This window comes from Cupressus sempervirens, chromosome 1, assembly GCF_028749045.1.
Source record: "Cupressus sempervirens isolate cs-2001-9-10 chromosome 1, ASM2874904v1, whole genome shotgun sequence".
Taxonomy (NCBI): Eukaryota; Viridiplantae; Streptophyta; class Pinopsida; order Cupressales; family Cupressaceae; genus Cupressus; species Cupressus sempervirens.
In genome coordinates, this window is record NC_143118.1 from 565,627,192 (window position 1) to 565,653,702 (window position 26,511).

The 26,511-nt window shown below is 37.7% G+C and overlaps 1 protein-coding gene across 2 annotated transcripts in view; it reads right to left on the minus strand.

Annotated features, from left to right (window-relative positions):
* The window catches only part of LOC149578686 (NADH dehydrogenase ubiquinone complex I, assembly factor-like protein (DUF185)), a 240,448-nt gene that overhangs the window by 60,157 nt on the left and 153,780 nt on the right, over positions 1-26,511 (minus strand). For both annotated transcript variants that reach the window (XM_089831076.1, XM_089831071.1), the window contains exon 9: positions 13,287-13,375. In XM_089831076.1, coding sequence (XP_089687202.1) covers positions 13,287-13,375 — 89 coding nt within the window. The remainder of the gene's footprint in view (positions 1-13,286; positions 13,376-26,511) is intronic.

A 26,511-nucleotide genomic window follows, 5' to 3' on the forward strand; every position in this document is an offset into this window, starting at 1 on the left:
TCTGAATATCTCAGTCTTGGGCATTCAAACTCCTGTATAGGCACCCTATATTGTGATATGAGAGATTCAATTCCTCTGCTGTAAAATGCCCAGGTGGATCGCATTGCAGTCTTAACAAGTCTACATTCAAATGTATGTTTCTACTGCAAATCAGTTAGAAGTTGGGAAATTATAGCTTCTTTAACTTTGGTCAAGTCGTATGTAGAATTTAAATGAATTTATAAAAAAAATTGCAATTGAGTTCATTTCAGAATTGGCTTGTTAGTAATTTGCTAAATTTTCAGTATTGTCATTTCTTTCCCACATATATCCAAAAATTAACAAATCGGAAAAAAGCATTAAAACCCCAAACTACATTATCACTATTGATAAGAGACAGTTGTTGTAGGCTTTATCACAGTGATATCAAAGCTTGCTGGCAAAGTGTTTGATGAAATGTCAAACTAAATTGTACAGGAATTTGGTGTTTGTCACAATTATACCCAGTTGGGGTTATTACACCCCTGCCAAAAACACTCTCGGAGTTGCAAGGATTCTTTGGCCTATGCAATCACTATAGGAGATTTGTAAAAAGTTTCTCTTAGCTCACTGCGCTTTTAACAGATCCCACGAAGAAAGGTTCTTTTCAAGGGAGTGAAGAGGCACAACACACCTTCGATAAATTGAAGGTGGCCATGAGAACTTGTTCGATGCTTGCACTACTAGATTTTACTCAACCCTTCATATTGGAGTGTGACGCCTCCGAGGAAGCCATTGGCATTGTGTTAATGCAGGATCAACAGTAGATAGCGTTTGAGAGCCAGAAGCTCACACAAGACAAACAATTATACTCCATCTATGATAAGGAAATGCTAGCCATCGTGCACGCTTTGACTAGTTTTTGACAATATTTGGTGGGTGCCAAGTTTGTTGTTCATTCCTGGAATAGAAGGATCCGAATGAGAGACAATAGAAATGGGTAAGTAAAATACAAGCTTTCAACATTGATATTGTGAAGGGAAATAATAATGTCGTAATGAATGCTTTGTCAAGAAAACCAGCCATATGTTCATTAGCCCAGATTTCAACTAATTGAAAGGCATACTTATTGGTGGAATACTCCAAAAACACCTTTGCATGCAAGCTAATGGATGGTGACATTCAGGACAATTGATACAAGGTGGTTGATGACATCATCTACTACAAGGACCCGATATACCTAGTACTTGAATCCACACTGAAGCAGAAGATCCTAAAGGAAATGCATGCCTCATTGTTGGTCAGACACCCGAAATTCCTCAAGACCTATAAACAAATTAGCGAGAGGTTCTCGTGGGAAGGACTTAAAGATGATGTCTTGCAGTATGTGCGGAATATGCTACATGCCAACAAAACAAATCCGAACACACGTTACCTACCAGATTGTTAGAACCCTTGCCAATACCAAAATAGAAGTGGGACAACATCTACATGGACTTCATCACTGGACTTCCAAAGATAAATGGAAGGGACTAAAGGAAATGCATGCCTCATTGTTTGTCAGACACCCCAAATTCCTCAAGACCTATAGACAACTTAAGGAGAGGTTTTCGTGGAAAGGACTTAAGGATGATGTCTTGCAGTATGTGTGGAATGTGCTACATGCCAACAAAACAAATCTAAACACACATTACCTACCAGATTGTTACAACCCTTGCCAATACCAAAATAGAAGTGGGACATCTCCATGGACTTCATCACCGAACTTCCAAAGGTAAATGGAAGGGATTGCATTTTTGTGGTACTTGACAGGTTGACGAAGTACGCACACTTCTTTGCCATTCCCATGGAGTTTCAAGGAGGTTTTCTACCTGCATGGATTACCCTGAAAGATTATTAGCAATAGGGACAGTCATTTTCTCAGCACTTTTTGGACAGAAATATTTCAGTTGGTAGGAACAAAACTGTCACCAAGTACTAGGAATCACCCCCAGACCAATGGGCAAACGAAGATTGTGAACAAGTGGTTGGACAGGTGCCTAATGAACTATATTTTAGCACAACAGGCATGGGTCAAATGGTTGCATCTAGGGGAATAATACTACAACACCTTATCACATGTCGATTGGGATGATGCCCATCAAAGTACTTTACGGTTATGATTCCCTTTCATTTGTGGACATGATCTTAGGAGACTATTGTACACCTAGGGATGAGGACTAGCTACAAGAAGGACAAAACATTCTAAGGTTTTTGAAGGAAAACTTACAGAATGCACAAAACTAGAAAAAGATAAATGCCAACAAACATCAAATTGAGAGAAGTTTTGAGGTGACTAATCCAGTCTATCTCCAACTCCAGCTGCACAGACAATCATCCTTGAAGGCAAGTGACAAACAAAAAATGAGGCCACATTTCTATGGGCCCTACCATGTAGCCCGATGCATAGGTTAACTTGCCTATAAACTAGAGCTACCAGACGGAAGCCACATACACGTCATCTTCAACATATCTTGCCTGAAGAAAGCAGTGGGGCAGAACATCATTGTATCGGCTAACCTACCACCTCTCAATGAAGAAGAGAAGTTGGTACTAGAACCTGTAGAAATCCTTGATATCTTGGAAAGGAAACTAAAAAACTGCACCATCAAGGAATACTTTGTACACTCGAAGCATTTACGACTCAATAGGACCACCTAGAAAGGGGATCAAGTTCGTAAACATCTGGCACTGCATTTTCTTGAGGACAAGCGAATTTTGGGATGAGACAACTGTAATGTTACCATCATAAAATAAATTAGACATTAAAAGAATTTTTTATATGGAGTCGATCGATTTAGCATATCTTGGACCCATTTCTATATTATTTATTTTTGTAGGTGTTTACTGTGTCCTCTGTCAGCATGAAGTTTCTCCCTCAGCGAGGTATTAATGTCTGTCAAGTTGAGTAGTTTAGGTAGGCAATTAGAATTATTTTATTGTACTGCATATTTCTATTGGAGCTCAGTATTGTTCACCATTTTGGAAGCTCTGCCCTATTTGGCTATTTTGATTTCGATGGGATTCAACCCTCACCTGTTCCATTTTATGTATGACTTTTCTTCGAATCTAGCACATCTGGAGCATCATCATGTTTGCAACTATATTTACTGCTCTATGATAGTTGGCTAATCTAATCGATCTTATTTGGCATCCATCTTGTTCATACTATCTGGAATATATACTTAATATCCTTGATCTTCAACCTTCAAATTTTCTGTAGTCCAAGCTCATGAAAAGAAGGCGATTAGCATAGGAATAATTGACAAACTTTAGCAAGCATATGGCATACTCTGCCTATTGCACTAATTGACAATCATGTATGCTAGCATTGGCTCTCCCTACCATACAGACACTCTCTCTATCATAAGGACTCCAGATTCATCGTACGTCAATTAGCTCACCATACATCCTTCCAATTGACTGGACATACTCCTGCCACAATTTTCGTATGGTCAATCTTTGGCTTTAGACATTGTACGAACTGGTCAGATTTCATACCGTACGACCTATTTTTCCTCCCATTATACGAACCATCAATTGCCATCTCAATTGCGTACAACATTTCTTGCACATAATGCATTGTACGATGTTAGCCGACTGGATGGGTCCGGCGGTGTTTCTGTAGCCGATGGATTGACTCTCGTCGGTGTTTTGTATTTTGTAGCCGACAGGTAAATAGTTTGTAGCGGATGTAATGTTGTGGCCGACGGAACCCTTCGGGAATGTTCGGCGGTAGTATTTATATCCCGTCTATGATCATTGTAAATCATAATCATCTACTATTGCGAATATTATTCTGCTATTCCATTCTATTGTCTGTATGCGTTGATTTCTTTACCAGTACGGTAAACATTTGGCATCGTTGCCTTATGAACTTGGAAGGTGGGAGGAATGAAGATTAATGCCAAATCAGCTTAACAAGGATCGGAATAAAGTCAAGGGAAAAGATGGAATCCGTACTGCGCAAGAGAATTTAATTCTGGCACAGCAAGCCGAACGCCAATGGAGATTTCAAAAGATTGCCGACGGAAACCGAAGCGCGGAGGAATTGTTGGAGGAGACTCGGCAGCGGGTGGAATTGGTGGAAGAAGCACGGGAGGAGTTCTTGAATTTGTGTTCGCCGAGGGAAGAAAATTCAGACAAAAGAGCATCAACTCGCACGGCTCGCAGTGCCGAAGGAGCACGAGCGTGGAGTGACTTCTTTGTCCGGGATAGACTTCTGCGGGAAACAACTTCAAAAGATCCTTCTTCTTCACCAAGGTTCGCAGCTGTCGAGACCTCCGGTGTGGGAGAGCAGTCCACCGGTGTAGGAGAGCAGTCTGTCGGTGTGGTGTAGACCGCCGGTGTGGGAGTGCAGACCTCTGGTGTGGGAGACCAGTCCGCCGGTGTGGGAGTGCAGACTGCCGGTGTGGGAGACCAGTCCGCCGGTGTGGGAGACCAATCCGCCAGTGTGGGAGTGCAGACCGCCGGTGTGGGAGTGCAGACCGCCGGTGTTGCAGGACCGAGCAACGCCTGTTTACAGAAACCAATTGTGATGGCAGGACCAAAAGAGAAACTGCTGAAGTTCAATGGCGATGGTACGGCCGATCCCATTCGACATTGCAAAACATGTGAAACGATCTGGAGGGCAAATGGCATAACTGATGAAGACGACTGGATGAGACAATTTTCGGCAACCCTAAGGGGTGTGGCGATTGATTGGTTTTCGAATATGGATCCACAAAAGCTGAATACCTGGGATAACATTACAAAGGAGTTCCTGACGGAATTTAAACTCTTGCGGGATGATAATGAAATCATAGCAGAGATTTTCAATACCAAACAGGGGAAGCACGAAACTGTCCGCGTCTACGCCAGGAGATTAAAAGACTTAATAAACAAAATGGAAAGCAAGCCAGTGGACGGATTGCAAAAAAGATGGTTCGTGGATGGCCTACGATCGAAGTTGCGGAGGAAAATGAAAATTGTGCCACCGTCGTCATATGTGGACGCATATAACAGAGCACTGGATCTTGAAAGTGAACAGAAGACAAAGAAGAAGAAAACTAGCTCCTCTGATTCTGATGACGACGAGCCTGCAAAAGATGATAGCAGCGATGACGAAAGTAGCAGCAAGAAGGTTCGTGCCCTACAGAAGGATATGGTTCGCATGATGAAGGAGTTTAAAAACATGCAGAAGGAGCCAAAAGGCAGTGAATTGTGGTGCACGAAGTGTAAGACCAACGGTCATACTAAAGGATCGTGTCCAAAGAACCAATTTTGTGACATCTGTCATATCATGGGCCATTCGACAAAGGACTGTTCCTTTAACATGAAGACAAGAGGATCTCCGCAGGCACTTCTTACGCAGCAAGCTTCCCCGTCGGGCAGTAACGAAAATGCAAACATTGATGGTGCCACATCCGGAGGGTACAGGAATAATAGCAGAGGGCAAAATAACAACAATGCAAACAATAACAATAATAATGGGAGCCGAAGTCAAACTCAGTATGATGCAAACGGACGGCCAATCATTCAATGCCGAGCATGTAATTTGTGGGGTCATTTTGCGCAGGATTGTACAGCGGCAAACACACCGAAATTATTATGCAGATGGTGCGGACCCGGCGATCACGAAGATTCCAAGTGTCCCAAGTCTAGAGTAAACTTGATCACTGTTGGCACAGATGTAGAGGAGGTTCTGGCAATTACACGAAGGCAAGCGGAGCAAAAAGAAAATTGGGGGAAATGCAGGCGGAAATTGGAAAGGCATCGTCGGCAGGGACATCTCAGTTCAAGGACATCACCAGCACCTTGGCAAAGACCTTCACAGAACAAAACATTGTATGACAGATCTTACAAACGGAGATACCGGTAAAGATAAGTGACCTCCTCACAATGCCCCAGTTACGGACGGCCATTCTAAATCATACACCGTTTTCGAAAGCAACGGAGGACACAGGAAGGCACAGTAGGGAAGTGACGACAACAGACCCAATGCTGCTGGCAATCACCTCCGGACGGCATCCGGCGGTCATCGAGATGGGGATTTTGGAAAATGTTTTGACAGAGACAATTGTTGACGGAGGGTCCGGCGTGAATGTCTTACCAGAGGATACCTGGAAGAAGTTGGGGAAGCCGACGCTATGGCCACCTACATTCCAGTTGCTCACGGCGGACCAGCACGGGATCAAACCGTTAGGAACCTTGAGGGCACAACCGGTAACCATTGGTATGCAACCATTTTTATTGGATTTCGTAGTCATTCCATTGAAAAGAAAAGGATATGATGCTATTCTGGGACGAGATTGGTTGGTGCAAGCAAAAGTAAAACATGATTAGAAACGAAATACCCTATCAATGGAGCACAGAGGCAAAAGATTCATAATTGACCTGCACACGCAAATGGTTGGCGAGGAGGCAGCATCGTCAGATTCTGACAGTGAAGGTGAGAGTGATGACGAAGGAAAGAGGAGAATGGAACCGGATGAAGGAGTATTGAGACTTGACGGAGGATCGAATGACGACGACCTGGACTCGGTGAATGGCCTTTACCACTGGCAGATAAAAGACTACGAACTCTTTCTGAGTTGTAATATGCTAAGGGTCGACGAAGGTGAGAAAAAAGAGGAAAACGAATGTGTGGAGGAATGCAGGGAAGCGGAAGAAGGAAAAGCTGCCATGGCTGAAGTTGAGGGGAAGAACATACAGTCTAAACACAGAAAAACGAAAAATCCCACTGTTCGATACATGGTGAATGGACCGCGCGGAAAGAAAAGGTTACACTGCAGCATAAAATTAGTGAAAGGGCACCGACAGCAAGGAAATAATCTAGTTGCGCGACAACCGCAGGCACAGTGGGCGACGGAGGTGGCACAGAACAGATGTAAGGCGTATGACGGTCGGAATGAAATCAAAGTGAAAAAGTTTAAGGCCAGATGGCTTAGACTATATCAGATCCGGGAGGTCGGCGACAATCGAGTGGTAAAGTTGGAAACATTGGATGGGCAAGAGGTACCTCACGTAGTCAACGAATCCTACCATGCTAGGAAGATGCCGTCACCGTCACAGAATGATCAAATGATTCCTTTGTCGTCGTCGTTGCAAAATGGCGATGCCTGGAGGCAAAATTGAGGTGCTGTCTTTTAATTTTATTTTATTTTTGTCGAAAAATAAATAAATAAAAAAGAAAAAAAAATAAAAATAAAATAAAATAAAATAAATAAATAAATAAAAATTTGAAAAAATAAAAAAAATAAAAAAAAGAAAAAGAAAGAGGACCCCGCGGGCAGAGTCTGTCCGCGGATGGAAAGAGGACCCCGCGGACAAAGTCTGTCCGCGGGTGGAAAAGCCCCGCGGGCAGAAGGGAAATCCGCAGAAGTTTTTTATTTCCGCGAGGCAGTTAAAACAGGAGGTCCGCGGACTGTCCCGCGGCAGGTCTTCCGCAACATGATCTATCTTTCTGTTTTCATTGCCAGAAGAATTGTTGAGCTTCTCATTTCCGGAGGAGTGGTTTCAGTGAAAGATTGTTGGAATTTTGTTTCTCATTTGCGGAGGAGAGATTATTGAGTTTGTGTAGAAGATGGGTGTGCGGGGTTTTCAAAAAAAAAAAAAAAAAAAAACGACAGAATCAAATTGTTCAGAATGAGTTACAGATGATGCCAAAGGAAAGGGGACGCATCTGTGGTTGCCATAAAAAGTGCAGAATTGGTAGAAAATGACAGAAATGGTGTGTTCTGTGCATTTCTATGTGGGTTGCGAAGTGCTAATTTGGTCTTGGCGGCGAGGGGCACTACCCCTCGACCCCGCCCTGTACTGCGACAGGGAGCACACCCGGGGCGCTGCCCCCGGACCCCGTGGGGGCACTACCCCTCAACCCCGCCGGGGGCGTTGCCCCCTGTAACCCCAGTCGTTGCGGATATCAGTCGTGGGAGTCTGACCAGTTGAGAAGAGTTGAAGTTGCTGCAGGGATGGACTGTTTGTGTACCGAGGCGCTGGGAGTAAGTGTTGGCCGGGAGGCTGTCTTGGTGGATGCGTAGAGAGCTCGGGAGGAGCTAATCATCCAGTTGGAGGCAGTGCAGCAACACTTAGCTCAGTGGACCCAGTGTTGGAAGCAGAAAAAGCAGCACAGGTGGCTATCAAGGTCAGCTTCATCAAGGAGGCAGTGTTGTGTTAGCAGAGGCTACAAGCATGGGACGAAGGTGACAGTGATGTGTCAGAAGCAGATTTCTCTTGTTGTAGTCACTCTGTTAATGTATTTTGTTTGTTAATTTGTCTCAGATATTTTGTCAGTCGTCAGGAGACGACTTTTCTTTTTGGGGGGGATGGTGTTAGCCGACTAGATGGGTTCGGCGATGTTTCTGTAGCCGACGGATTGACTGTCGTCAGTGTTTTGTATTTTGTAGCCGACGGGTAAATAGTTTGTAGCGGATGTAATGTTGTGGCCGACGGAACCCTTCGGGAAGGTTCGGCGGTAGTATTTATATCCCGTCTGTGATCATTGTAAATCATAATCATCTACTATTGCGAATATTATTTCGCTATTCCATTCTATTGTCTGTATTCGTTGATTTCTTTACTAGTACAGTAAACATACGACACATATAAATGGCCATCTCAACAATCAATCTTCACCTTCAGATTTGATTTTGAATCCTAGGTAGATTGGGAACGTTGCAAAGAGGACAGGTTGGTGTAATATAGGGAGAGGCAAACTAAACCCTCACAATGAAGGAGGAAACTCCAAAGATGTGATATAGCAATGGGGCCTTGAAGCCTTGAGGATGCCTACTTGTATATTGGTGTCAAGCGCCCTATGAGATGTAAATGTCCATCCTTTCTAAGGTTATTGATTAAGAGAGAAGTGGTTAGAGCTTATATATGTGTTATGAATCAGTAGTTATTTCTTAATCTGATATAAATGCATTGTTATATATGTTAATCACTGGAAATTGGCATTCTTCTAAAAGGGAACGTTATAGGTTCCCATTCCCAAGTGCACTCCAAATGCTAGTTGGGAATTTCAAGGTAAATCAAGTAAAGCCCTAGTTGGCGACATTACATTCAAGCCTATAGCCTCTTGTAGATTGCCCAAAATGGAAAACGTGATCACATGCATAAGGACCATAGAAATCCATGATTTCCAAAGTTGCAAAGGGTGCCCAAACTTTAGATGCTATCTTGACCAACATTTTGTGGACGTCTGTTTATTCTAGATCTAATCTAATCAATTAAGAGGTTTGAAAGAACATTCCCTTCACCCTCACCATACCATTGCATTAGTGATTTGTTGGTTTGAGCACATTACAAAACAAGAAATTCCACTACAAGTATTAAAACAATGATATGGAAATGGCAAGTCTAACTTTGAGCTTACGAACAATAACTATTGCGGTGGAGTGTCGCTTTTCCTTGTGGATATGTGCCTTTTGCATCTAGAAAGATTTTTTGTTGCCGTCGAATTGAATTTGGTAGCTGCAAGCAACCAACACACAACAACGGAATTTTTTTGGTCAGTGTGGTTCTTTAGCAGGTCCAAGGGGTGCAATTGAACCATTTGTGGGAGTTTCTATCTAAATCGAACATGCAAAGTAGTCCCTTTGAAGTGAATCTATGGAGAAAGCCATCGTGACTGAACCAACTAGAATGGCAATGCCTCTATGTCCAATTCAAATGAGAAGCTTTGATGATGACATCACCAAAAGGATAGGATGGTGTCATCATAACATAAGTATTTCATCATAGTGGATTGTACGATGGCTTTGGATGGGATGATTCCATTATAATATCAAGAAGGTGGGATACATCAACTGACAAAATTGTGACATCAACAATGGATGACATGCAGAAAAATGCAAGTGAGCTGTTCTATGGGAAAATCAGCTAAACTGGATTAGAAAGTGCATCTGAAAATGGTTCAATTTGAATGGCTACATAATCTTCACAAAGAGGTGATGATGAAATGATGATGTAAGCATGATGTTATGATAGGTAGCTTGCAAGGAAAAGTAATTGGATCAGTTTACAAGTACAGCTCTGAAAAGATCCAATTCATATGGTAAAGTAATTACTACAAGTGCAGCTAATGAAAAAATGATGATGTCCCAACAGATGGCCGACAAAACATTCAAAGTGAACTAGACAAAAGCAAAAGGTTATGAATGGGATTCATAGGATGTCAAAGCTTAGCAAACATTTAGTTTTGACTTATGAAATATTGGGTGCTGGGAGTTTATCTGAGCTGAGCTTAAGTTTACATGCAAATGATCAAGTTCAAAGGATGCAGCTAATGACATATGATGATGTCGCCAATGGATGGCTGACAAAACTTTCAAAGTGAACTAGAAAAAAGAAAAAGGTTATGAATGGGATTCAGATTATGTCAAAGCTCAGCAAACATTTAGTTTTGACTTATGAAATATTGGATGTAGGGAATCTATCTAAGTTGAGCTTAAGTTTACATGCAAATGATTGAGTTCAAATGGATCTCACACAATTAAGTATAATCAATGAGTGGTTAGGTGAAGAAAAACTCAACTGAACTGGATATTTACTTTTGAATTGAGAGGTTCTGATTGGCATCAAGATCCTGCAAAGGCTTAAGCGTTTGGAAAAGTTTATGAGCTGGATCATGCAAGAAAAACCTACAAATTGAAACCCAATAGCTTTTGAGAGGGAGAGTACACTAGGAAGAAAAGTTCTCACATAAGAATAGCCTAGCTTATTTTCATTTCTTTACTTCCTTCTGTAGTGAATTTGAATTGGACAGGACCTTGTGAGAAAACTAAGGGAACGAAACATAGTCCAAATGGAAACGTAAAACCCATAAACCAATTTCTCTTGGTTTTTATTTTGACAAGCTTCCTTAACATTTCTTGACCCTCTTAACTTGCTCTTCCAAAAGGGAACCCAAAATAGAAAATCCCTCAGATCAAAGATCAATACTGTGCCAACAAAGGAAAAATGCAGACCAATAGAGAAGTACAGGGCAAAAATAAGACACAACAAAATGGGGCACCAACATTTCCCATGGCTTAGATTCCAAAAATCAAGCCATACCACAAAGCATGATCATATAATAAATCGATGACAGAATAATACAGTTGCAGTGTGCTAGGAAAAATGTATATAGTATTTGCAGTTTTGTGGAGATTGAAACAACATAGACAATGTGACCAAACAAAGAATGTTAATGCACAACAAGAAATTCAAAACCCACATGCACCATAGATCACTAGATATTGTAAACAGTCATCTGGGTTAAGAGGAATAAATGTGAATAAAAAAGCTCTGATATAGAGTTTAGAGGGGTCTGATCTGTAGCAAAGAAGTGGTGTTTGTGCTTGAAATTGTCTTGGAAGACAAGATACGAAACCATCAAGGTATGTTCAAATTTTATTAGCACTGTACTATAGCCAAATTAAAAACACCAATGCAAATCATTGAATTTTATCTTGGTCATTTGGGCTTTGGGTTACTCTCATAAAGGATTTTGAGTTATGTATCACAAAACTTCCTTTGAGTTTCTGTGATGTCCCCTTTTTTGTCAACATTGGAGTTTAAGAGATTAGCCTATTATTGTGATCCTCATAGGCTACTGTCATGGATAGAGGGTCTTCTAAGGCATTGGCTTGGTTTGGGAAGGTCTTGTCCTCTCCGCAATTCAGTAAGTTATAGGTTGGTCTTTGATTGGCTCAGATTGGAATTTGTTTTGGCTTAGTTTTGTATGCTTACTATTTGTGGTAATTCGGTTGTTGGTTGGGATGGACCCTTTCTATTTTCAGAAAGTACTTTTGGTCACATGGAGAAATAATAGGTGTCACTCCTATTTCAGACAACATATTTAAATGATAAGTATTTTGGGAGTAATTATATTTTTAGTGGCCAAATTATTATTAAATCATTAAATGGCTTACTATAAAGTTATAATTCAACTTTATAATCTCACTTAAGTTGAGGGTTGAGTCATCATTGGAAGGGGCCATTTATTTAATTAATTATAAGCCTCAGCCAAGTATTAAATATTATAAAGTGATGTTGTGTTGGAAAGTTTCTGGAGTTGAGTTCTTTTGGGAAACTTTTGGCAATAAAGGATTATAAATACGAGCTAATTTCATTGGAAAAGGCATCCGATTAATTAATTATCTTATTTTCTTATTGACTTTGTGACATTCCTAGAGTTCTGATTTCTCATGCCCTTGCTGAAGTATAAGGGTTTGATTCTCAAGAAGTGCCTGGTAGTTCACAGCTGAGGTATTGTGAGTTAATTTTTGATGGTTTCTCTGTAGCTTCTCTACTGTTACTTACTGTGACTGAGAAAGAAGGTTGTAGCTGGTAAATTTGGTGGTCTAGAATTCTGTTTGTATGCCCAACAATACCTACAGCTGGGCGTGGATTCTCTCTAGAATTTGGGTGTATAGTTGATCTGTATACAGTGCTTTAACCATCTGTAGTATGGCGTTTTACCATCTCTGTTCTAGGGGTAAAATTCATTTACAATAAGTGTTTACAGATTGGCTTCTAATTAGAGACTAATTGCTGCATCATTGAGCATTTTATTAGTGTAAATCTGGGTGTCATTTCACCATTGTTTGGGTGTATAGCATTGAAGATTCTGATCGTTATTCAGCCTGCAATTCTGGGTGCATATTTTGGGGGTTTGGGTCTGCAAATTCTGGGCAGTGTTTCACATTACAGTGGCTGCGATTACAGCTGTAGAGCCACAGACATATAGCAGGTCCTGCAAATGATTATTCTAGCCCATACCTGACATTATAGTACCCACACTTCATCTGCTGGGCTGCGTGCTTGAAGATTTGAGCCTGCGTTACATTATCAGCATGGATTATTGAAGTTTAGTGCCAATTCTGATTTCCAGATGGGGCTGAGTGTTTAAGGGGTGGAGATACTGTTGGGCAGCTTGTAGCATTGTCAGGCTCATAGAATTGTACACCTTTCCAGGTTCCATATATTTAGTTTATTTGCAATTACATTCTCAGTATGTCAATTGACATGTAATAACCAGAATTACATCAATAAGAGCAAGTTATTTGTTATCTCTTTATCATTTGCATTCAAAAGAAAACATCATATACAGTAATAGCAGAGTTGTACGCTACGTGTTTGATAAAATGTCAAACCATCAATTCGTGAAGGGAAAAAATTGATGTTTAAATTAGCTATCTCCCATTGAGGGATATTACAGTTTCCAAATTGACACTTATACCATATTATCACATAGCATTTTGCATGTTTTAATTGACAATAATGGCAAAATCAGTAAGTTGCTGTTAAAAAGGAAAACATACTCATGCTCTTCCCTTTCAAGTAAAACCTCCATCCAGCTAGAACTTTGATTTTCACAATAGACAATATCATGTGGAAGGTTGTCAAGAACCTATATGCATTACATATGTGATAATTAGTATGCACCAATGATCAATTAAGTTCATCCAATAGTTAAATATTAAATACATGCATTACATATAGCTCCAAATTTAAAATTCAACATATGACTTGCTGAACATACTGTATGTGAAAGGTCAAAAATATTATTCTCCTGCCAACAAGTTGACTTTAGCAAAAACGTGTGAATTCTTGCAATGTTCCTCAATAGTGTTGCAGAACTCAGAAAACTCAAACATTAATACAATTTAAATGTAATCAATATACTAGTACGAAGATTCTATCACAGTCCTGAAATTGTTTTCGTGAACTCTTTAAAATGAAGGGCACTAGCAACCATTCAAACAATCTAAAAGGCCTAGAAAAAGTTAAATCTAACGAATATTCTTTTAAGCTCTTTAAATTTGATGGGAATTAAACTTCCAGTCAAAGTTTATAAATTTCCTAAACTAACTCTCCGAATCAACCACCGTTCTATTTCTAGAAATAACATATCTATATCAATAATTATAAAATTAAGGATGTCAATGACCATTCAGCCTTTATCTTATTTTAATTTTGAATGATTTCTTACAATGAAGCTTAAGCAACTATATTGTCAAGAAATTAATCATTTTTCTAGAAATTCCTATATTTGTTTTTTTGTTTTTTGTTTATTTTAATAATCGATAATAGGCCAAAGCCAAAGTTAATGATTATTATTTATTTTGATTAATTATTAATGTTATTAGTTAAGTTCAAGTAGACTCGAACCCAAGACCTCTTAGATAAGAGGCTCACAATTTACCAATGCGTTGAAGGCTCTTGTCCGAAATTCCTATCTTTGTTACTATTAAAGTAATATTGTAATATTTAGTTTATATTGTCCCTTCCTTACTCAGTTCAATCTTCAGTAAAGATGGGCCCATAACCAATGGTTCTCATAGGGCAGCTGAGTGGTTAGTGGATTCAACTAGGGGTTGTGGAGCTCAGCAAAGAGCTTTACAAGCCATTCCAATCAATTTAAGATAGTTTCTTCTTTTTAAAGACGGATTTGGGAGATGGTTTGAGAGGCATTATGAGGCATTTCGGTGATTTGAGACAATTCTCTAAATTTTAGGAAGAGGTTCTATTTTTAGGAGGGGATTTATAGTTGCCCTGTTATATTTAGACATCATCATTGGACTAGCAACAACACTCAGTTTTCAGTTGGGATTCTAGCTAATGATTTCAAAGATAATAAGGGAATATAGAAGTTATGACTTTAATATTCTAAACAAATTAGACTACTAGATATTATGGTTGGGATACAAACACCCTTGGAAATTCTTATCCCTATAGTACAATTGAATTTCGCAACCATGGGGGAATTGTATAGTATAGAGGAGGATTTGGTGTAGCAGATGATTCTAGATAGTCTTACCTCTATGTGGTGGATGAATGTGAGTTTTGTTTATAATGGGATCCAGGCAGTCACAGGATTATCACTATAGATTGAATGAGTCCTATTGGATGCCTTCACCATTGTTAGCATGGTGGTAGTGTGATCAGATTAGTGCAATAGATGTCTAATATTATTCTTCTTAGCAGGCTTTTATTCAAAATTTGGGATCCAGGTATATTTTGTTGGACACTCTTCAGTGTATTGTGGCATCCTTTGTGTGCATTAGGGTTTCAAGTCAGGTTCACTAGGGAGTATTGCAGTAGGTATACGATTTGGATTACTTGTAGTATCACTTTCGATTCTCATGTACATGTCTTGTTTTGAATGCACAGTTTCAGTGCATAGAGATTGGACAGATGGATTGTTGTTCATTATTGTGCAATTGTAGCTATTTCGGTGCTTCAGAAGTGTTGTTACAGTGTAGAACATTTCACTGTTTTCTTTTGGACCTCCAGTGTTGTACTATCCCTAACCGAATATTTTCCCAATTTTTCTCAAAAACAAAATACAGAAATTTAACAACAGATTTTTATGCAAAGATTTCCAATCCATTCAGCAAACATCAATATCCAACTGCAAATATATGTATTTTGAAAATAATATTGCTTTACAATCCCTCAACAAGACTATGCAATAACCAATCTTAAACACAACAATACAATCAGATTGGTAATAAGATGTTGTCCTCAATTTTGGCTTCACAAAATTGGGGCAACCCTACGCAATTTTCTTATGGATTCGTAGGTGCGTCCTCTTTGTTATAATGTGTCGATAAGGTGTCATGGAACAATTCATTGTCCCTGAATTGTACTCTATGTGATCCTATCTCTCCATTCTTTTCGAAGGTTTCTGTTGAGATAAATCCCAAATTGTTTGCTAGTAAGAGTTTTTCTTCTCTCACTGCAAATACTCAAATTTTGGCAAACTTTTGCGTCTTTTTTTTGTTTTTCTTTGTGTTGTAAATAGGTTTTGGCAAAGTAACTAGAATCAGGATCGGATCGAAATTGGCAAAGGCCGAATCGAATCACAAATCAGCCATGAATCAAAATCGAATCGGCAAATTTAAAAAACCCTTGAAATTTAGTAACTTATTTCATAAACCTTTCATCGCTGATTCGATTCACCGATTCACAAAACAACGTTTGGCTTGAATCGAATCGGCAAATTGCGTGAATCGCCGCAATCCTTGTCACTATGGTTTTTAGTCTTGTATTTGCCTTAGGTGAATAGCCTTTGGAATTCCACTTGCTCCAAGCTAACTTAGGTCGAAATGAGAGTTGTCAAGCTCAAGTTATAAGGGAAAAATTGGGGTTTTTCAGGACAACTGCATATCTTGATTGAAAAATCTCATAAACGTGGTCTTTTTGTTAACAATCGCACGATATAAAATTATATTTAATATTTAAAATGGATGTGTGGTCCATTTTAAAATTTCAACTCATTCTAATTTGATTTATCCATAGTTTTTTATGTTTTATGAAAATAACCTATTTCTAGATTATTTTTCATGTTACTTTATTAACAACTATAGTTAAATATTAAATATAAATACATGAGACAACTTAAGTGCATAAAGTGAGATTTTTATTACACATTGCATACATCAACATGCAAATCACTATGTGAAAACCTACTTCCAATAAAACATAAGTCCCAACATTAATTTAAATGAACTTTTTCAATGCAATAACGCATTTTAATGTGTTAAGTGGGATTTTAATATGCATTTGCATATTTAAAACTTATTAAATCAATGTAAGTGGCAAAATCTAAGCCATTTACATTTTTTTTTGCATGTATAAGTTTATTTTATATATATTAATGCATATAAATGGGGATGTTCTAACCCATTGCATATACATCTTTTTAAATTACCACATAATGGACTTTTTAAATCAAATAGCATGTTCTTATAACATGTAAATGCATGTCTAAAGTGAATTTTCACTTAGACATAAATGGTGATTTTGGACCCAATTGCATATGTATGCTATTCGAACCCTACTGCCCGGATCTGGGTCCGAGTTTGCGCCCAAGTCCGAGCAGGGTCCTTCATTTGGACTATGGGTCCGCCTGGGTTGGCGTTGGTGCAAACCCGAGTGGACCCACAGTCCAATGAAGGACCCTACCCAGACCCACAGCAAATCCAGACAAACCAACAATGAACCTAGGAGGACCCATGGCAAATCCAAGAGGACCCACAGCGAACCCAAGAGGACTTGTGATGAACCCAGAAGGACCTGCGGGTTTCTCTATTTTTTTGTATATATAATGCATATATATATTTGTTTTTGTAAATATAATGCATATATATATATACTCACGAACCCACCCATGAAACCAAATGGGAAAAAAAAAATTTGCCCGAACCCACGAACCCGAATCCATCCTCGGACCCAAATCGGCAACCTAGTATTTATGTGATAAAAGAAAACCCATTTCCACAAAGCTTAATCAAAAGTGGCGATTTTGGGCCTCATTAAATGTGTTTTAAAATATGCTTTTACGTCTTAAAAGTAAGCCAAGGCAAAGGGACGAATTTTAACCCATTTGCATATCATCCCAACATGTAAATGGCTCTTAAAAACACATTTTTAATTACTTAAATCCTTACTCAAGCCAAAGTGGCGATTTTGGGCTCAATTACATGTATTTCCAACATGTAAATGAAACCAAAAAGTGTGTTTTACTTCATAATATGAGGTTTTTTGATCAAACACCTCAAAAATGGTGATGTTTAGCCCAAAAACACATGTTTTTGGCTCTCAAAACTTCCCTTTTTGAGGCATTTTTCTCAAAAAACGGATTTTACAGCTTTCAAATGCTCATATCTAGAGCATTTCTTAATTGTTTTGATGACCTATGGGTCGTTTTTGCCAAAACTCACCCAAAAAGCATATTAGGCTACTCAGAAAGGGAGTTTGTTGAGTGTTTTCTTCATTTCTCATTCCATCTAGGGCACATTTTTGGTCAAGAATGCCCTAGTTTTGAGCAATTTGCACCATTGAAACAGCAACTGTTTGGATCAAGGTAAGTTTAAAAGCATTTCCTATCCTTCCTAGCTAATGTTCAAGTCTCTTAAATCACTTGATATGCTTTGGACGTCATTTTCCAAATTCTTTGCATGTTGCACATTGCTTGGTCAAAACGATTGCTAAAATGATGCAACTTTTTGCTCCAACTTCCAACACTTGGCAAGCTACGAATTTTGACTCATCTCTTGCAAGGATCGAGTCAAGATTCGAAGTCTATTTAACACTTCATCTTGCAAAGTCTCTAAATCCAAGAAATCTCTTTGATTGCATTTTACGATTTCTCACAAGTGTTTAAAATGACTTCTTCTCTTTCCTTTTGATAAAAGGGTATGATTCTTTGTTATTTTTCCTCAAGGTATTTCGGTCTTGTTGCTTTTCTTATTGCAAATCTTTCAATTTACATTTTCAGATTTTTATGTTTATGTATATATGTTGTCTCTTCTTTTTCTTCCGTCTTCTTCTTCAAGTTGCATATGCAAAGCCCTATTTACTTGCATATGCAGTCGGCGATAAAATCCCGTCCTAATATGGAAGCAAGTCCCTATTTTCCCCTCATGAGAATACAAGTGCAAGTCCCACCAATATGCATTCCATGAACCTCTGTATGGCTACCCGATGGTTGTAAAAGAATTTCCCACATGCTTGTCGGATACATAGCATGACTTATGCCTATTAAAGCATGCTATGTTTCCATTTCATTACACTTTACTCCTCATTTACACATTTTAAAGCTTGTTGTCAGCAAATTCAATCCACTCCAAAAAACCCGTTTTTGGCTATTCTACCCATTTTTGAGTCATTTTGTGCTTGACCCATTTGCTCTCCGCAATCATCTCATGCACTTTCCCTATTCATTTTTTGCCCAAATCCGTGTTTTTACACAACTACTTGCTATGGACTCCTCATATGATGATGTTCTCATTATAGATTTCCCGAGTCTAAATTAACATTCAACATACTCAAGGAATATAGTTACTTCTTCGTTTCATAGGAAGGCAGTTACATCATTCATGTTCATGTGAAGAAGATTTTACCGTTAAAATCAATTAAACAAATTTCTTAACTAAATACTTGAAATACCATTAAATGTAATTACTTCAGAAATTCAAATCACATACCTCAGAAAACTAAGACTGAAAAATCATCTAAGTATGCTTCTGCAACCATTCAGGTTAGTCCACAAATACACTATAACAATTTCTCAAATCGACTGCTATCTCAAAAATCATTGGATGATTACAACTATATACCTCTATAATTTAAATTAGGGCATCACATATCATCTTTCCAATTAGGGCATCAAATACCATCGGTTCATTTAGGGCTTCTGATACCGCTTTACCACTTAGGGCTTCCACGACCACGGATTCAACTAGGGCTTTGGATACCACGGATTCAATTAGGGCTTCCAATACCACTGTATCAATTAAAGTTCTAGCTCTCACACAATCAATTAGGGCTTTGGATTTCTTTTCCTTCTGATTGCTTATTTGTGACAGTTTCTCAAGATTGGATAAATACTTATATTCAATATTCATTTATATGAAAGTGAAATGATGATAACAATGAAATACTTCAATTTAATCTTACCTTCTCATAAACAAAAATGATAATACTTGTTTACGATAAACAATTGAATGCTTGGCTTATCTCTGTCTGACGCTTATCCGACATCTTGAGAGAGGTGAAACATTATCAAGGGGCTTAACCACCCAACTTCGAACCACAATATATATCCCCACACAATCTCTAACGAGAAAGGCCCTCCCTACGCGGAATTGACAGGGAACATCTTATCATTCACTAGACTTCAAGATATAAACACGCCATACAACTTGGCAGCAGGAGATCACCATAACAGGATTATGCATGAGTTACTAATTTGTTTAAATGGTAAATATGGAATGTCATAACTGATACTGATTCATTTTATTGAGGATTCCTTTCTTACCACATCACCCATCTTCTTGGCTTCACAGCCGGATGAGTCCCAGGTATTCGGGGTTCTCAGAGCAGACAACTCCTTCGTATATTCAAGAAAATTACACACAACCATCATTTCATAAAACTACGATTATGTTCTTACGAGATCTCAAAATGTCAACATTCTTGTATTTCTTTTTAACAGGTTCATCTACACATCCTCACCATAATCAGGCCTTCAGGCCACTGACTCCTTGGTGCCTGAACAATTATCCTTAACTGTTATGTCTTGTACCTTAATTACCTTATTATGGCTCTCAGCCTGGTACATTTCATTGGTACTTTGTTTTGATATTCAACTCAAATTTAAACAATATTCCATACTGTATATTATCTTTTACTAAGAAAGAAATTTATTAAAAGAATCTACAGAATAATACATATTCAGATATTATGGTGAAAAACAAACCTATAACTGGATCAATGCTCTGGCAGTCGATTTAATCTTGAATATATAAATTTAGATTGACTACAGTTTACTTATATATTCCATCCATTACAGATAAATTAAAAAGGCCGAATAGAAAAATGTTTAGCTTTATACTTTCAATAACAATGAAAAACGTATGTCAACTTGCATAGGTTTAAACCTATGACCGACTCACCATCATGTTGAAGGAATTAGAATTAGTTTTGGGTAGCAATCATTTTCAGCTTCTTGATTCAGCATTAGACCATGAGTAAACAAGAGTTATAAAAATGAAAACCTTCAATCAAAAGTTCACAACAAATCATGTGAGAAGGTTGCGTCCGCAACTAAGCTGATTAAACATGCAAAACAAAATGATCAAAGGTGTGGCAAAGAATACCAAAAATGTCAATAATCAGAATGTCTACGGCAGCGGCATCAGGGGAACCAGTGACATAAGTCGTTAAGTCATGAAAGGCTTCAAGCTTTCCAACGCCAATAGAAGAATGATCTCATGCTGGAAGCGTCTCACAACACCGCAGTCCTACCATTATCTTTCTTTCAAACCAGCTGTGAACTATGTCTTTGAATCTAGAGCAAGGATGAATGCCGAGAGCAAGAATGGATGGTTTTTGATCTGATTCGATGCAATAATAAATAAGAACAAAATAGGGTTCAGACGGCACCAAAAATAGTGATAAAGGAATTCGAAAGATATCCAATCAAAGTGCTTGAAGATTGTCAGTTAGCAAGCATGGATGATTGTTGATACGTAAATGGTTCAAAATATAGACTAGAGCCCGACCCTACAGCTTCTATCTGCTACAAGAAACTATACAAATTCCACTCATGAATTCAATGTAAAGCAAGAACATAAAGTTAAAAGATTATAATGGATTCTACTTCCCAATTATATAATCGATTAAAAACAAGGAAAGCATAAAAGAATGGGAAAAGAATTGAAAGATTATAACTCGAAAATAATAATTCAAATGTTGTTAAAATTCGAACATTATTTATATGTACAAGTAACATCACTTTATTAATTATTAAAATTATAATGGTGCCAAATCAATTATACATATATGAACGTTTATAAATATTAATTAAAATAATATGATGAAAGATATATTAAAATCCTTTAAGATACATTTTATATTTTAACTCAATTATTTTATTTAAATAACTCATGCAATTCCACAGATGTATCCTATTTCAAATCACTAGGTCTTTTACCCGTCTGCCAGTGATGGTGATGCCCTGCCTAATTCTTTTCTGACAATGCTTCAACCCCTTCGACATGCTCCCTACAAGGAATTTCTCTATAATTAAATTATAAATTATAAATAATCATATCAGTTAACCTTTCACCTTAATTCCATGAATTCGCGATTAATGATCAACTAACATGTCATCTTCACTTGAGATCATAACGACTATCTTACCATTTCGCCAGATTATATCAAATTAAACTGCCAACTGACTTCATGTGAACCTCAACGGCTATATTTCAAGCTAGGTCAAAATTTGGGATGTAACACTTATACTATGGAACTTTCATAACAACTGCACAAGTACATCACTCTACAATGTCAAAAGAGCATGCATCAGCAAAAAGAAAAGATAAGAAAAAGATGAAGTACCAATATGACCAGTACCACAACTCCATCCCACCATCACTAGTAACTTCCTACAATGATGAGGTTCAAGATACGGATGTGGCACACATGAATGGAATATTTTCTTGTAAAAGTCAATGTTGAAGCCACTGAGAATATAACTCGGATCAAACAAAGTCATATTCATTTGCTATCTACCTTTTCTTGTGAGGGCTCATGAACCTGAGTTCATCCTTGCATGTGCCACACATTTCGATGCAACCTCTATAATTATCAAGGACTAAGACAGTAATACCATCATTACTCTTGATCCAAAGACTATTGATTGAATTTTTCATGTTCCTCAAACTCCATTTCTCACAAGCATCACTAGACAAAAGGCCTTGGAGCGATGGAATGAAGATAGTTCTTATTACATCAAATTCATTAATGACAATTGGTTGATTCAAAGGAGGCTCAATCTTTCCCTAAAGGCATGCGGCGGTCAAAGTTCAAGGAGGAGATCAATGATCTTATCACATAGTCGCCTGGCTGGCTCAAGGATTCAAATTTTTCATATGCTTTCAGTAAATAGCAATAGGAAGATTACATGTAAAGAGCAATTATATTGTAAGTACGAGATAACATGTCCCTATACGATTAACTCATGTACTCAAGTTGCAATTGCATCAGACCTGCAACTTTGAATAAGTCAAATTAGTTAGAAGTTTGTTGGAGAATAAGTCAAGGTGGTTGAGAGTTTCCCCTTTTCCCTTCACCTTTCTCTCTCCTATTTTCCTACATAAAGGAGGGAGGTCATTGTAAATAATCATCTTTGGCAAGGCAAGAAAATTCTACCAATTTATATATGCACTCTAAGACTTTGTGCTTGGATGTAAATCTAAGTTGATATCGATAAAAGAGGCAACTTGCTTTCAAACTTTGTGTTGATTCAAGGTGTTATGTGATGATATTTTCTGGATATTGATTGTGAGTTTTGGAGCTTTAATCAAGAGGGATTTGAATTTAATTGTGCAGACTTTGAACTTCCTATTTCATTCAAAGCCAATTTGAATTTTTAAAGACTTCATGCTACAAGAAGACAAATTGTAATAGATAGTAGTGGTTGTAATCACTTAGATTTGAAGACTTTGGGCTTCAATCTGCAAGCTGGTAATTCTGCAAGCTGGTAATTCTGCAAGCTGGTAATTCTAATTAAATTTTCTGAATAAGCTTCACACGCTGGCATGAAAACCAGTTTTGATACCATTGAAGTATCTCAAACGGATATTGACCCGATTCTTCTTCAAAAATATATTCAAAACTTAAACATATGAAGATGTATTATGAAACAACAATAAAAACCAGTAGATTATCCAATAGATATTAATTTGTTCTTTTTCAAAATAATACTCAGGATTCAAGCATATTAAAATGAGTTACAAACCAACAATATAAAGCCAATAACTCTCAAAAAATTTCTCAAAACATGTTATTGCATCATACAACAGCAATACAATAACCAGCATTCAAAATCCAATCTTAAACACAATTTTACAATCAAATTGGAATACTAAGAAAAGAACCTATAAGCACATGTCAGACATTTATGTGACATCTCCATAGACAATGTGTTTGCGTCCATTGTCTGTCAACACGACGGGCTACGTCCTCACATTGGCTGAAAGTTGAAGCTTTTCGAATAACTCTCGCAAGAGAGAAATTGAAATCTGAATCATAAATCAAGCATATCAAAATGAATGAGTCTATTTCCTTTTATACTCAGTTGTGACTCTTCGACTCCCTCCCTGGCTTTTCATCTTATCTCTCCTTGTCATCTTTAGCCCACTTTATAATATTAAATTGACCTTTTTATAATTTGAGTCCATGCTCTCTAAGTCAATTTTAATATTATATGAATATGTCTTTAACTTTTCTAATGTCCCAAAAAAGCAAACATTATATTCCTACATCCATTTTGAATTTATAAAATATTATCATATACATTGCAATGTACAAATAATAGTACTAGAACATAGTAGAGACATAAGGGTTTTTGGAATATTTTGCATTTCAATCATTGTTCCAGAAAATTGAGCCAAATTATGAGTCATGTTGCTGGTTACAAAATTGTCCAAAAAGTTTTGCAAGGGAGTTTAAAATCTATGAGCAGAATTGCATTTATATGGGAGGTCTACTCATCTGCCATGAGCCAAGATTTTACAATGTCCCTTTTCAAGACCAGAGGTGTCAATAATAATTTCAGAATTGTGGGTGGTTGGATTACTTTCTAAAGCTCACAAGTTTTGATGATAATATTGTCCTAAAGTTTGCAGAGTCTCTTAGGAATGATGTGTCAATTATGAAAGATTTTAGAGTAGAGTTTTCAGAGAATATAATAGTTGAGGTGACTAATTTAGCTTTTTAAGGTGAAAATTTTCCTTAAAAAAAGGATTCCATAATGGCTCATGCCCAATTTACTTTGCAAGGTGACCCCGGGCTTAAAATGGACAAGCAAGGCACAAAGAGTTTGTCATTACCACTAGACTGCATTCCAATAGCTTCATATGTTATAAGATACCTCACCTTTGAGGATCAATTGTCATATCTACATTCTATCCATTTCAACTCACTTATAAATATTTGACGAAACAACTAGAGAATGAACATTCCAAATGACCTCTATAGTTTTCTTGTTCACAGTGTTACTAATGTCCAAAAAGGTACGCCTAATTTTGTGTCACAATATTGCTTAAGTTGGAAGGACATTGAGGGAAATTTCTACCATGTCTTGGGATAATTTTGTGGGTACTAAAAAGTATAAACAAGAAGATGTAGGGCGTAGAGGGACTCCATGGTTCCATAGGATCAGCACACCTAAGGGGAAATTTTAAAATTAGTGAAGATCCTTCCACCTCACAAGTCTAATTTGAGGAAATCCACGCAACAAAAGATCCTACAGCTGAACATACAGTTGAGGTTCAAGCCTCAAAGACCTTTGTTGGTGACACAAAAGTTGTTCCACCAAAACCTATTGTTGAGAGCACACCCTGAAGGTTTGTTAAATCTAGGTCAACAAGAAGAAAGGAAAAGGAAAAGAGGAAGGGGACTAAACCGAAAAATGAGGAAATAGAAATACAAGACACTATAAAAGATTTCTCCTCTGCCTAAGAAAATAAAAACTAATCAACAAAACACACTTCTAGCCACTACTAAAAATAAGAGCCCTCCAAGAAAAACCATAAAAGGAAGTACTAATGAGGTTAGGAAAAAATTCCACTAGGAAGAGGCATAGATTAAGGGAAGAAACCCCAAAGAAGAGTCAGGAATAAGAATCAACCTCTTTTGTAATTGAGTACTCTGAATCCATTTATGCAGGGGAGAAGTTAATTGTTAATCAAGAGGAGTTAAACATTAACCAAAGGGAGGATGTCATACTTGGGAGTCAAGATGTCTTGATTAAGGAGAGTGCTCCACAAACAATCATAAGTTTTATGGAACAAGGGGATATTGCATAAGAGGTATCAATAGTTGTTGAAGACAAATAATGTGTTCCACAATATTAGAATTTAGATTGCCTTTCCCAAACAATTGTTTTGACTACAAAATATGATAGAAATTTCCATAGTAGTATGGACAGGGGAGCATGTATTTGAAGTGACAGTGACGTACAAAATTTTTAGCCAACATAAAAAAAAGATTTAGGCACAAATGAGATACTCATGTGATATCTCCAACAAGACAATGGGTTTCCGTCCACTACCTTTGAACTCAATTGTTTCCATCCTCAAAGTGGCTAAAAATTGAAACTTTTTGGAGCTCTTCAAAAGAGAAAAGAAATCCAATAACGTAAAACAAATAAGCTAAGATGTGCTCCTCTTCCTTCTTTTAAACACAACCTGGTGACTCTTCACCTTCCCTCTTCACTTTCTTAGTTTTATTTTTTTAAATACCTTTTCTGTAATGTCCCCTCATCTGCATCCTGAATTGAATGATGGAATCTTTGCTTCCTCTAATCAAACGAGACTGGTCTTTAAGTGTTTACTCTACTATTCAATGGACTTGTGATTCCTTCTTATATATTGGATGCACTTTCTCTGAGTATTTCCCTTGTAGGAGTTACTACATAGTCTCTACTAACATTATCTCTATCACTTGGATTCACTTCTTGATCCCACTCACTATTATATCATTGTTCTTACATGTTGATGGAATTTTCAATGTCCAGAAGACAACATGAACTTACACTTGAGAATATATTGATTGCGCCTGTTGTGAGTGATGGATTACTTGCCTCAACCCATTTTCAGACATGTTGCCTTTAGTAAGAGATGGCTGTATTATTGTTTCTATCCAATTCTTCTCTCCTTTATTTGCGTTTTGAGTGTCGTGTAAGACCCGCCTTGCCACAACTAGCCCAATTTGCTATTCTTGTCCACCCCAATAGTGATTTGATTGTACTTTGTTTTATAATATTTATAATACCCGCTCTGTGTAGCAATGCTTACTTATTCCATCAATATATGTTGCTGATTTGTTCATTATCTGTCAATACCTTTAAGTTTAATTTACTTCTCATATGTTTGACGGATGATTTCTAGATATGCTTCTAATTTCACATGATCGATTAAGCCCAAGGTGGAATTCACCACTCCATACCTTCTAAGTCTATCTAGCATA